The sequence below is a fragment of the Giraffa tippelskirchi genome, chromosome 10 (genome assembly GCF_054371585.1).
Source record: "Giraffa tippelskirchi isolate mGirTip1 chromosome 10, T2T-mGirTip1v1.2.pri, whole genome shotgun sequence".
NCBI classification, from domain to species: domain Eukaryota; kingdom Metazoa; phylum Chordata; class Mammalia; order Artiodactyla; family Giraffidae; genus Giraffa; species Giraffa tippelskirchi.
The window spans coordinates 60,066,079-60,080,669 of record NC_137284.1 but is presented as its reverse complement, the minus strand read 5'-3'; the positions used below and the strand labels follow the sequence as shown (position 1 = coordinate 60,080,669).

Genomic DNA, 14,591 nt, shown 5'->3' with positions numbered 1-14,591 from the left:
CATACAGTTTAGATGTGAATTCCAGCTCTGCCAACACTGGCCTTTAAACCTTGGACAAGTAACTGAAGTCATCTAAGACTAAATTGTTATATTTAAAAGAGAACTGTGATATAACACATCAGCATGATAGGAAAAGCTCCTTGGGGATAATAATCTGATAAAAGTTATTTTTACTTTGTCTTAATCCCTTTTGACGATATTATCACATACTTTATTTCAACTGACTCATGAAAATAGTCTGTAGCTCATTATTTTGCTGACATTGTTCTGAGTTTCTAGAGCCTGATAAATGCCAATTTGCATAAAAGTATAAATGACAGTGTAAGTAAAAATATAAATTATTCCTGAATTAATTTAAATCTCTCCGATGGAAAAGAAAGGCAGCTTCCTCTGGTTTCTGCTTTCAGAAAAGTTTAGGAAAAGATAAGACCCTGGTCCAAATCCCTCATTTCTACAGAAATTCAAGACTGATCTCTTAGGTAAGGGATCAAAGGTCATTTATTCACAATAACCATCTAACCTTTACACTAGTGCTGCATCAATTTCACATGCCTCCATTAAAGTTTAAAAGGATGCAGAGTCATTATAAGCTATTAATATCAATTTTCAAAATCTAAAACATTCCAAAATCACACAGCATTCAGCAAATGGAAATATACATATGTTTTTATATGTATTTTAAACTAAATACATAGGCAAAACAGATTGCAAAGTAAGAAAGTAGTCAAAAACATTTCAAAATTAGGAATTCTATTATCAACATGGATATAAAGAGTAACAGTAAAACAAGGTAATCTGTGGATATTAGCATAGGTAATATAATGTTGGCACAGGCAATATAATTTTGAGAAAAATATAAAATAGTCATTTATTGATTTTTCTAAATTAAATATCTAACACATAAGCCTTGTTAAAGCACTTACAATCAGAGGGCAATCTTTTTTCCCGACTGTAACTAACAATTAAAAATCTTCTATTCTTCCATTCTATGCCAAGAGACAATAACAATTTAAAACAGGACTGGGTTTTTACCTGCACCTTTATTAAGCAGTGTTTTGTATTCAAGTTGTTTATTTACCAATCTCTACTAATTTAAAAATTATTATTCACAGAGCTTGGCTGAAACCATGAATGATGTATAGACATGTTTTGACTAAAGAGCTACAGAGTTATTAGCTGAAAATACCATTTACCCAAAATAGCCTTGCTAATTTACCTCCATTTAAAACACATGGAAAAAACAAAACAAGTGTATATAATGTGAATAGGGAAACAGACTATTAGTGGTGTGGGAGGAATTATGTCTGAATTATTAGAAGGCCATAAAAAATAAACATAACTGTATTTTTAAAGTAATTCACAAGATGTTTTTAAATCTTTGAGACTACATATTTGATGAAACTAGACACAGTTCAAGAAACTGAAATTTACCTTATAATTTACCAATTAAAAATGCCCTTTTGAATTTTGTATTATTTCATATATAAACTAAAAATACATACTCCTTTTATCAAGACCAGTTTTTTTCTCACAAATTTAAATGACGTGAACTAAACTTGTCTAAAGATTTCTGGTAGCATCTGGCACCTAAAATAAATTATTCATATGTTAATTAAATTTCATAATATTTAATTACTAGATATTTGAATTTTTATTTATGAAACCTAATTAATGTGCTATGTTAATAAAAATACATTATTTCTGGTACGCTAAAAATAAATAAAATGATTAAATTTATGTAAAATAAGATAAAAGATAAAGAGATCCAGTATAACAGCTTGTGTTTAAGGATTAGTGGTCAAAATGTAGTTTGAATGTTTGAACTATTATAAACATTTACTTCTTGAGAAAGTTCAGAGGGAACTGGCCACAAAGGTGCAAATACGTAAATATGTAATTTTAAAATACTGTGCTATTTTCACTGAGGGGTGCTGACCCCTTAAGGGTGTGCACTGTTAGGTTTTTCCACTAACAGTGGGAACGAATCTCTCACATTTCTGTTCTTTTAAATGTACAGAAACAAAGCATTTAGTGCTTGGGTTGAATTTATTCATAGCATCTGAAGTTTAGAAAGCACAATTCAAACACCACGTATTGGTGCTTACCTTGGTCTTCAATTTTTGAATCTCTGCTTCTGTAACTGCATGTTTGATTTGCAACTGAAAATGGAAAAGAAAGGAAAAAAATCTGAACTAAGCATATCTATATTTTTCTACATTTTTAAGGCCTCAACAGCTGGCAGAATACCTTATTATATAGCTGAAGGGCTAGAAAAGTGCTACAGTGCAGCAGGTTGTAAATTAAAATGTCTAGTGTGTAAAATGACTCTCTAGGTGCGAACTAATTAAACACAGGGTTTATGGTCCACACTCTCTAACATCAGATTAGGTTATGAATTTAATTGCTCAGGGACCAAAGAGAAGGAAACACATTTTCCTGTCCTCCTTGCAGCTCTTCCTTTGTGATTTGAGTGTCAAGGAATTGTTTCCTTGCAGTCTTGAGGACTGAACAGCTTTGGCAGGCAGACGGCCAGTGGGAAGCTTCGATTCCAAATCTGGAAGGAAGGCGGCGCTCTGGTTCCGCGAGTCGCACGCGTTTTAGCTTAGCTCTTTTACAGCTGGGGCTGCGGCTGCAGAGCTGGAGTCCAGGACGATGCAGGTCCGCGACAAGATGTGTAATTTCTTTTTTACATTGCAGGTAAAAGTACAGATCTAGATGTCTGTCCTTTAAGTCATTTACTCCTACTGAGGGCCTGGACCCTCCAAAGCTTCAGCTACGGTTGATTTTCTGTAGAGCCACCATTTAGATTTGTTTTGCTTCTCCCTTCCCCACACTTTGCTTTCTTTGTAAAGGAAGAAAAAGGAAGGAAACAATCGTTCTTTAAGGTATTAAAAAAAAAAAGACAAAAACCCAAAATTTATGGAAAACAATTTTTAGGTTGGAAATCACTTTTCTAAAATCCTTGGAGTGAGATGTTTTTGGAATTCAGAGTTCTTCCAATTTCAGAAACTTAGTAAGACGCATTTTCCATAAATTGCTGACTGCCCACAGCAGGGTCTGTGGAGGCTCTCCATAATCAAATACATGGATATCTTTGCCACCAAACATGTGAATATTATCACTAAGTGAGGTACATAAAGACTGTAAATAGCAGCCTGTCAATTTTGGTCAGATTTACTACCATCTGCCACAAAATTACTTTAAAATAATTTTTTCAGACCATTGTGAATTTAGGATTGTACAGAGGGACTGTAATCTTCCCATATTACTGTAATCAAACAAGTCTAAAGTTTTCTTATCAGAAAGATAGCTAATGAAAAGACAGAAATGTGAACCTTTGGAGATCACACCACCTCATAAACAGCTCTCTCTCTGGTTTGTAATCTTAATGTCCTTGGTTTTTGCCTGACCACTAGGGGCACGTGGGAAGGATGAAGAGGGAAAGAACTTAGAATCCAGGGTTAGATGCTGATGAATAAGAGCCCAGAAACCAGGAGTCCCAAGTTCCTTATAAAATGTTCCCCCTCCGTGATGCTTTCAGGTCTCATTCGAGGTTTAAGGCTCGGTGGGCTACAAAGCTACGTCTCTGCTCCTGCTCCTGTGGGGTGATCCTGAAACTTTTACGTCTCATTCTGCCCTGCTCGCACACTTGACTCTCCTGCTTTTGGGCGTGGTCACGCTTGCAGTCTTGCCTCTGGGGCTGTGGCTCCTTTCACCCTCACCATTGCCAGGGGCTTCTGCACTCCAGTCTCGAGGGGGAAGTACTCTTAGTCAGCCAACACTAAGAAAGAATGATTTGAAGGACTAAAATATGATTACTCCAACTCTGCTTCTTAGTTAAAAGTCCTAAATGCTATAAAATGTTGCATCTGAAATAAAACCAACTCCTCTAGTTCTAGTTAAAGAGTAGCAAGAAATCAAGAGTAGATTTTATGATGAACACTGCAACTATCAGGAAGTGCCGTATTTGATTTCTCAGCTGTTAACTCCCTGTAGGGTAACCAATTATATTGCAATACAGCGTGTTAGGACTTTGGATTTTCTTTGTTCAAATCACCATGTTCTGTAGCAAGCTATAGCTCTGGGCCCCAGTTTCCTACATGAAAAATGAGACGGCTGGATGGGAAGAACACCACATCCTCTGCAAGTACTACAGGTGTGACGTTTTATGAAATGAAGACCCTGGAGATGATTGTCATGGTTGCAGAGTGTGGAAACTCTTATCCCATGCCAGCATTTTCATTCCTAGGAATGCATACGCTGGATTAATCAAGTGACATGTGGAACAAACCAAGGGGAAACTGTGAAGCAGCCAAGCTGATTTTCAGTTATCCTACCCCTCCCATCTCACTGAAACAGATGACAGAAGAGAACTGAACTCATAAAGCAGTGAGGTGAGAACACTGATTAAAGCTTAGAGTGATACTCAGTACAGCCCAGTCCTTTAGCTATATGAAAGCAGAATGAACTCTGTAAATTCAGACATTATCAGAAGATGGACAAAAGTTTTAGTGCAAGGCTTCCCTAATACTCACACAGCCTAAAATGATAGATATGTAGTTATTTTAATCCTGCATGCACCTTAACAGAATGTCTAGAAATCCACCACTATTAAAAGGAAAAGCATTAAAAATAAACTAACTGAAGCTGAAACTCCAATACTTTGGCCACCTCATGCGAAGAGTTGACTCACTGGAAAATACCCTAATGCTGGGTAGGATTGGGGGCAGGAGGAGAAGGGGACGACAGAGGATGAGATGGTTGGATGGCATCACCGACTCGATGGACATGGGTTTGGGTAGACTCTGGGAGTTGGTGATGGACAGAGAGGTCTGGCGTGCTGCAGTTCATGGGGTCGCAAAGAGTCGGACACGACTGAGCGACTGAACTGAACTTTTTCATTTTATATAGGAAGAAACTGTGTTTCAGTAGCTTAAGTTGCAGAGCTAGTAAGTATCAAAGCCAGGTTTTATAAATTCCAGTCTACAGTCCTTTCCTCTAGCCCTAAATTTCTTACATTTGTAGCATCCTTTACCTTTTGTTATCTCCTCCTTCCTCACTCCGAATGGATCTGTGAGGGAGGTAGGACTGGCACTGTTAACCTCACTGTTCAGACAGGGAAAGAGGCTCCGAGAAGTTACATGGGCTCTTCAAGTTCCCAGCAGAAGCAGGTGATGGAGAGGAAATTATCCCAGGTCTGACCGCACCTACTCCATTCCTCCCTTCTTCTGCACCTCCTCTGAACCAGCTTTGGGACACACTTTTCATTTGATCATCACAGAAACCCTAAGGTGGTGGTGAAGAAATTATCCCAGGTCTGATCCCACCTACTCCATTCCTCCCTTCCTCTGCACCTCATCTGAACCAGCTTTGGACACTTTTCATCTGATCATCACGGAAACGCTGAGGCATGTGTGATCACTGTCACCTCTCAGGTAAGAAAATAAGACTCCACCTGGAAACCATGGATCACTTCTGGGGTCCGAATATTCTCATACTACATACAACATGGTGTTCAGTCATTTGCTTTTAGTCACTGAACTTAGAAATTTCTCAGGCATTATTCAACCTGCATTTACTGAATGAGACTATGTGCCAGACACTGTACTAGTCACTGAGGATACATGAACGCTACACAGAATCTACCTTTGAAACACTTACTTCGAGGAGATTAATAAACACCACCTCCTGAGAGAAGTTTCCAGATACATGAGAAAAACTCAGGACCTTCAGATGACTTGTAGCTTTGGTCTATGTGTCATATCTCCAAATTTGGACCCTTGCCTCCCAGACAAAGTGGGCAGGGTGGGGGGCTGGGATACCTCCATTTCATGAGGAAGAGGAAACTGCTTTTCAAAGAGGTACAGTGACTTGACAAAAGAAGCACAGTGCATACAAAATTGAATTTTCTTATTCTAAAGCAGTTCTCCTTCCATGTTTAATAGCCTTTCCAAAGTACAGGTATAAGGGTTCACAGACAACAGCTGACTGCAGGGAGCAGGGTCTACATAACTGCTTAATAGACACAGAACCTGAAATACCTTTTGGAACTTTTGGGCTTCAGAGAATATAGGTTTGGAGAGAAGACTTGGGAAGAGAGGATATATAAAGAAAAAGAAAAGGTTAAGGCCTGCAGGTCAATGTCTATAAGGCCAATCTCTTTCATCTTTTCTGTCCTCTTGAACATGAATGCCATCGATATCGACCCGAGGATTACAGTACAAAGAAATATACGCACTCTTACAGAGAACAGTAGCTCTCATGTAACATTCTGCAGGTGTACCTGCTGTGTTTATTTCCTGTTTATTTATTTCAAAAAGATGAATACAGAACATGTACTCATACCACTGAATCAATATATCCAAATATAACTGCACAAGAAACAAACATTTTTATGCATAAACATTATAAGACTGAACTTTTGCATTCTTTACTTATCTTGTACAGGCACGTAAATCATTTTTTCTTTAAAAAGGAAAAATGTTATCTTTGCAGGAAATATTTTAAGAGCTCTCTAGTACTGGAGATTTTACATTCTCTGTTCTTATTTTTGTGGTGGTGTGTGTGCTCAGTCTGACTCTTTGCGACCCCATGAACTGTAGCCTGTCAGGCTCCACTGTCCATGGGATTTTTAAGGAAGAATACTGGAGTGGGTTGCCATTTTCTACTCCAGGGGATCCTCCCGACCTATGTCTCCCAACCCGTGTCTCCCAAGTCTCCTGCATTAGCAGGCTGATTCTTTACAACTGAGCCATCTGGGAAGCTCATTCTTACAAGCACAAAATAATAACTGATATTTGCATACAACTTTATGAAGTGGTTTCAGCATTGGAATCAGAATTTTTACAATTGTATCTGTGATCATCAGATTGCAGGCTGTCTTACCTATGACAGCATAAATTCTACGAAAGAAGAAATCAGGGCTGCTCTTGCCTGTACTTTGGTGCCATTAAAATTAAGCTATGCTATATTTATTTATCATTTCTGCTCAAAGGTTTATAAATGGTACCTATCTTTACATTAACCAAAGTGTTCTTCTCAGGGAATAGACTATGCAGAACTAGCTGAAGTCAGCTGATTGAATGCTGTCATAACTTAATTTGAATGGCAACATTAATTGCAGTATATGCAGCATAGAGTGACATAGTCTACCAAGTCACTCTCTAAGGAAGTGCTCATAAACTGGTTATTCATGGTGAAGGTGCTGGATGTAGGTGACAGCCTATAATTACAGTTCCTTTTAAAATAAATATCTGTTTATTGTTAAGTATGTAACAATTTTTTACCTTCTTGACATATTAATGGACAGTTCCATAAAGGTAACTCTATTATCTAATGCATTAATAATTTTTTCTAAATTACTTTTCACAGAATCTCTATGACTTAAGTAGGTAAAATAACGTATTTTTTAGACTCCATTTTTTTCCTCCAGATAAATGCAGAACTCTTTTTCCTGGGAGCTAATACTTATGACTCTCAAGAAGGAATGGTGGAAAGGAAGCACTGGACAGTCCACTGACATGGCACCTGGCCAGCAGTTTCTGATTCAGCCTCTTCCTACTTTCCACTAAATTTCCAGTGAAATCATACTAGAAAAGAAAAACTCACAACCAAACTGATACTGAAACTAAAAACAACTGTTACTAGAATGTGAATCATGAAGCTGAATTAAGAAAAATCTATCCAAGCTTCACTATCTTCACTCCAAAGACAGGGAGGAGCCTTGTGCCTCTCTCACTAACGGCTTGAGACACCAAGTTTATCAATGAGGAAGAAGGCAAACTCTACTGTCTCTCCTGGAGCTGGCTTCACACCAGGCTCTCTCACGCTCCGCCTTCCATGTTCATTCAGAAAGCAATTGCTACATGAGAAAAAGAATGCAGGAAGATGGCTGACAGTGGCATGTTGCATACTTACAGCTCCAGACCCCAAAGTGCAGGGGCAGTCCCAGTAAGTGCTTTGAGAGCAAGGAATAACTTTTTTTTCTTTAACTTACAGAGCTGCATGGTGAGATGTGGACATCGCACCTTAGTACAGAGAACTGCTTTAGATGAGAGGCTGCCAGAAAGCAGCAACCAGGCTGGAAACTAGGCACATAGACATGTCCTCCTAATGGAGGTCCAGAAATGGGATTTGTGGTTTCAAGAAGTGAAAAATTCCTGATTAACATTGGATACAAAAATGGTTTTTGCCTCATTCAAGATAAATAGATGAGAAAAAGGCAAAACTAAGCCTATTACTAAATTCTTCAGATCAGGGAAAAGAGAATATAAACTTGAAAATTCAAATAAGTAAACCTGTGAAAACAATGTATCCCATAAATAAAAAGATATTTTAAGGTAACTCTATGGAATATGAGGATGAAGAGAAAGTGAAGAAGCATGAAAAATGAATGGAGAACACGGAAACTAAAATGTATTAAAAGAATTAAGTCATTTTAGAAGTGCTAAAAAAGAACACATAAACTTGAAGCTAAAAGCATACTTAATGCTACAGTGAGCTGAAACACTGATATGAGAGGACACATTTGAGGACAATCCCAGGCATGGGAAAAAAACAGAGAAGAAAAGAAAGGTAAAAAGATAATACTAAAAACAGTGTTTCTAAAGAAACAGAAACTGAAAAAACACTTAAAAACTGAAGAAAATGTTCATAGACCAAAATGAAAACATAAACACAAACACAGAACAGGAAAACAGATTAGAAAAAAAGGAATGAAAGGAGACCTACTTTAAGAAATTGTGATAAAAAATTTAAAGTACAAGGTTAAAGTAATACAAGTATCCAAATGGCTGTTGTCATTAGATTTTTCTTTTACAGTATGCAGTGCTAGTTCAAAAAAATTAGCTTGTGCAACAACACTTTTAGGGGAAAAGGTGGTGAATTAAAATGTTAAAACCAGCTAATCATTATTCCTGTGTCAGTATTAGAGGGGAGGAGAGGTGGATGAATGTATGCTAAGGCTATTATTTTGTTAAATGGTAAAGACATAGCTGCTGGTCTGCCTTCCATGTTGCTGGGTGAAAATATCCTAAGACGGAGTCAAAGCTACTTGAGAGTAACTGTTAGAGAAGAAGAGAATAAACATGTGTAACTGTTAAGCAGCAGATGAAAAAGTGGTATATCTAATAGCAAGCAAGTAAAAAGATAAAAAACAAAACAAAAAGAAGCATTGAAATTATGAAATAAAATGGTAGATGTAAGTTCTAATATTAAAATAATTAAATAAAATGGGGTAAACCGACCAATTAACTAACAGAAACTCTTAAGAGTAGTATAACAGTAAGATTTAGGAATACGTTGACTAAAGGAAACAATTGTGAAAAGGATACAGAATGGTTGAAAATAAAGAGACGGAAGAAATAGATGCTCTGCGGCATATATGAAGCCAAAGAAAGGCAGTGCTGAATTTCTACAAACAAAATAGAATTTGTAGTAAAATGTGTCATTAGAAACAAGAGAGATGTTACAATAAATTGAAAAGTTGTAGTAATCCTGAACATATGTGTAGCTAACAACAAAGATTTAAAATATATAAAACTGCAACTGCTATAATTATAGGAAGAAAGAAACTGTAGCTGATGGTTTTAACTTATACTTTTCAGAATTGGTACATCAAACCACAAAATCTAAGCCATGCTACAGAGAAGACATTTGTGTGTTTGTATTAATCTTATCGATATAAATTTAATGCTTATATAAATTTCATATCAAAGTACAGAATATGTGTGATGTTTACATACATAAGGAATATTTAAATACAACTATTTATGAATTAAGCTACAAAAGAAGTCTTGAAAATTCAAAACAGCTACCATACGGAATATGTTTTCTGAATAGTGTCATAAAATTAGAACCCAAAAACAAAAGGATAGCAAAATAAAGTAGATAGGTGTGGAAAGTAAAATATACCAGTAAATAATTCTTGTGTTAAAGAGAAAAGGTGCATATAGCTAAAGCAATATTCAGGAAAAAAATTATAGCTTTAAATATACTTATCAAAATATAAGGGTTATCAGAAAAATAAATGTATTGAATGCAACTGATAAATACCAAAAAATAAAACAGGAGAAAAAACAAAGATATTGGTAGAAAAAAATAAGTATTTTTAAATTTAAAAATGAAAAATGGAAATGTAAATCTAACTTGACAGATAAATTCTAGAAAAAAACTAAGAAAAAATTGAACATGCTCAAAGGAAAAAAAGAATAAAAAAGGTAACTAGTTATAGCTACTAAAGATTTCAATATTTTAAAGCCATATTATAAAAATATAAGTTAATAGATATGAATACCTAGAGGAAATATATGAATTTCTTGAGAAATACAAAATACCAAAGTTGGCCCAAGAAAAACTTGAAAACTTGAAAAGAGTAATAGCTATTATAAAATGTATTCTAAAAATCTTCCTCCACAAATGCACATATGGTTTTATAGCTGAGTAATAACAAACTTTCAGCGAACACAAATTTTGACCTTATGAAAGTCATTAAGTCTCTTTTATAAGTCATTTCTGAAAATAGAAAAATAAAGAAGGATTCTTTACTTATATTGGCGCTAATATAATCTTTGTGGCAGCTTTTGATTAATCCACTCTGGTTAAGACTTTCTATTACTTATACGTGACACTTACATAGTAGAGGGGACTATAAAATTTGAGGGAGGGTCAGAAAGAGACTTTAAACAGATATATTCTGTGAACTTGGATTAAAAGAGTCAGTGTGATAAAAATGCCAGTTTTTTGCAAGTTAATTTACTAGCTTAATGGAATTACAATAAAAAATGCAAAGAAGTTTCTTCAAGGGAGTTAAAGTGATTCAAGTGTTTTTTTGAATAACTTGAAAAGTAAAGGGATTTTTGAAGAGAAGAATTAGGTGGATCTGATTTATTTCATTAATGTTTTATATATAGTCTAACATTACTGCACCAAAGATTAATGAGAAAATGAAACAGAATATGAAGGTCAAAGGCAGTCTAGAGTGTAAAGACACAAATACTGCAGATAATAATGCTGGCCTTCCAACCAGAAGGAAATGGTTAAATGAGCATTTAATAAATGTGCTAGCTCCCTTGTCAACTGTTTGGGAAATTAAATAGCTGTCTTGTATTATACAACAAATTCTAGTATATGCTTGATACCATTCATTCACCAAATATTTAACCACTAAGTATATCCCAAGAACTGTGCAAAGACTGGATAAAATATTCAACAAAAAACAGAGGAGGTTAGAGTTCAGTTGCACGATATATAATAGGCTAAAAATGGGAATGATTGAGAGAATGTTAGTATAATGCGCTTTGCCCAAATAGTATAACGTATACTTTTGGTTGAAATAATATAATTAAGAGAACTCTTTCTGTAATATGAGATTTTTTTACAGACTCCAACACAAAATGACTCTCCACTCCACCCCAGATTCTGTGCATAATTTGGGGTATGTTATGTTAATTACATAAGTTTAAAACTGTGGCAGTGGCAGCGTACAGGACACAAATCCTGTGACAGAGGGCCAGGCAGCTGATACTCTGTGGTAAACCCCTGAACAAATGAATATATTCGTATGTTAAATATAAAACGAAAGAGAATAAAAGGATTTTAAGTGAAATGACACAGTATTTGCCTGTTTTAGAGGTGGTGACAAACGTTCAATTCTTAAAAGTCAAAATAAAAAATGCCGATTTGGTTTCTCAGGCTAAAACTAAATCAGCCATGTTACAAAGAATGGTTTCAGATCACAGAGCAGCCCACACCAATGTTAGCAATCATTGTCTGTAAAAGTGCAAATAGCACTTTAGGATTTAGAGGTTATATGGTTTCTGTGCAATTAGTTAGCTTTACTGCTGTAGAATGAAAACAGCCACAAACAAATAGACAATAATAAATAACAACATATAAATGGATGTCTATGGCTGTGTTTGAATAAAACTTTATTTATAAAAAAAGCAGTGGATCAGATTTGGCCAATGGGCCATAGTTTGCTGTCCCCCAGTCTAGATCATGTAGCTGTCTGCACTATGGAGTCCATTTCAAACAGTATTTATGGAGTATTGAGTACTTGGCTCAATTCAGAAAATGGAGGCTATAACATTTCATTTACTATTTCTGCTTTTTAAGCTCTTTAACTTCCATTAGAAAAAACAAAAACAAAAACATGTATTCTAATTCCAGCTCAATTATCTTCCAAAGAGTAGGGATCATACTCACCTGGTAACATGTAAGTTACATAATAGACTTTTGCCAGGGAACACAACCTTGTCCTCACTGCCTCAAAGTTAGACTGAGAGTTACAATATTCAAGGAAGATTTTTTTAAAGAACAAACAGTTCATCTACTCTTCAGATAATATGTAATTTTAGGCCAAATCAGAGCTGAGGAGAAACAGATTATACCACTTCACTTGGCCACTTCTCTGCATCGTTCTTTGAAGATATCAGTTAATCTAGAAAGCCTTTATAAGAAATGGTCCTAAGATAGGCATTGCTACTCTACTGTAAGAGAATTCTGATCATTATATAATAGTGTACTTCATTGTCACCATGGAGAAGGCAATGGCAACCCACTCCAGTGCTCTTGCCTGGAAAATCCCAGGGATGGGGGAGCCTGGTGGGCTGCCGTCTATGGGGTCGCACAGAGTTGGACACGACTGACACGACTTAGCAGCAGCAGCATTGTCACCAAGATGCTTGCATCTGATTTAGAACTAGGAATAGTCACAAATCATCTGGAAAACCCATGCATTCTGCTTGAAGGACTCTGTGAACTATATAAATGGAAATGGTTCAATCTGACTAATAATAACATGTGGAAGAGAATTGGGCATTCTAAACACATTTCATTGGGAGACATAACAAATTTCTATATTACCAAGAAAAAAACCATGCTGGTGGCAACTTGGTACTAAGTACAAGTCCCCCAAATACTCATACTCTATAATCTAATAATTCCACTGTAAGAAATTATCCTAAAGAAAATGTAATATTTGTTACAATATTATTTTTAATAATTTAAAAAGAACTGGAAACAGAGGAACTGTTCCAAAACAAGGGGTGAAGTAAATTATATACGATCCATAAGATAAACAGTAAATAAGCATCATTTTTGGAAAAATATTTGATGACATGGGAAGATCCTAAAAATACAGTTTTTAGTGTCACGAGAAGGAGTTTAACACAATATATATCCTATAATATCAAATACCATAATATTGGGATTATGAATGATTTTGGGGGCATTTATACAAATCTGTACTTTCCAAAACCCTATAATGAACATAAGTTGTTTTATTTAATAAAAACTTAAATTTCAAAAGTACATTCACTTTGACACTGGCCTCACAAATTTGTCATGAGGACTTAAAAAGGTAAGTCAATATACTAGGTGTCTTAGGTATAACATGAGAACATATAAACTTCCCTGCTGGGCTTCCCTGGTGGTCCAGTGGTTTAGAATCTACCTTGCAAGGCAGAGGATGCCTGTTCCATCCCTGATCCCAGAAGATCCCACATGCCATGGAGCAACTAAGCCCAAGAGCAGCAACTACTGAGCCCAGGCGCCCTAAAGCCCTGCTCTGCAACACGAGAAGCCATTGCAATGAGAAGCTCACGCATCCTAATGAGAAAGTAGCCCCCCTTGCCACAACTAGAGAAAGCCTACGTGCAGCACTGAAGGCCCAGCACAGCCATAAATAAATAAACAAATATTTTTTTTAAAGACCCTGTTTCTAACACATCAAAATTAGATATTAGAAATCTGCAATTATCAACCTTGTTTTTCTTGAATAGGAAAATATGCTTTCCAAGTGGGGTCAAGTCCCTAAGAGACTTGTAACCACAGAACAGTGGTTTTCAAGCCTCAGTGCTTCAGAGTTATTGCAGGGAGGTTGTAAATAATGACATATTTGTTTTCAACAATGGAGGAAGTTCCACAAAAAAAATGGAGAGTGAAATGCCTGGGGACACATTCATCACTGTTTCTGTTTTACATGTTGAGGTTCTGAGAAGTTAATCTGGAAGAAGAGTTTTGTGGTTATCTACATTCCCTCACTCCCTCGGGATCCTGGCCCATTTCTGACAGCTCCTGCCTCAGGACTGAATTGCCCAGGCTATCCTACCTGGATTAGACTGATGGGCAGCATCAGCCGGAGGAGAGGAGGGTCTTGGAATATTATCACCCTCACTCCCAAGTTGTAGTTTTTAGCAGTGGCTGCATCTTACAAAGCTGCAGATGGTGAATGGCCCGCCTTCAAAAATAGGTTATCTCTTTCCCTCTTCACCCATTAGGTCAAAAGATGGTATCAGCTTCTGCTGTTGCTAGTCCCTGTGCACTGTAATATCACTTGGTAGTTCTGTTAACTCTGCTCAAAGTTCATTCAACCATATTCTAAGATAAAATCGAAAGTTTAAAAAAAAGTGTTTTTTTTTCTTGAACTTTTTCAAGAAATTGAACTTTCTGCAATTAAGCCACTTGGGAATACCATCTAATCCCTGCTGGAATCTTGTCTAGTTTAGGAAAAGAAAAAAAAAAATTCCTTTTTAGCAATCACTGCCTTTGAGGAAATCAGCTCCTGAAACTTTCATAAAGCTTTAAAAATA

General features: G+C 36.2%; 1 protein-coding gene across 16 annotated transcripts in view; it reads right to left on the bottom strand.

Annotated features, from left to right (window-relative positions):
• PPP1R9A (protein phosphatase 1 regulatory subunit 9A) overlaps positions 1-14,591 on the bottom strand; it is a 362,524-nt gene that overhangs the window by 71,404 nt on the left and 276,529 nt on the right. For all 16 annotated transcript variants that reach the window (XR_014066087.1, XR_014066088.1, XR_014066090.1 and 13 more), the window contains one exon: positions 2,106-2,159. Coding sequence is in view for 13 of the 16 variants with exons in the window: in XM_081531508.1 (XP_081387634.1) it covers positions 2,106-2,159 (54 nt within the window). In the remaining 3 variants the exon portion in view is untranslated. The remainder of the gene's footprint in view (positions 1-2,105; positions 2,160-14,591) is intronic.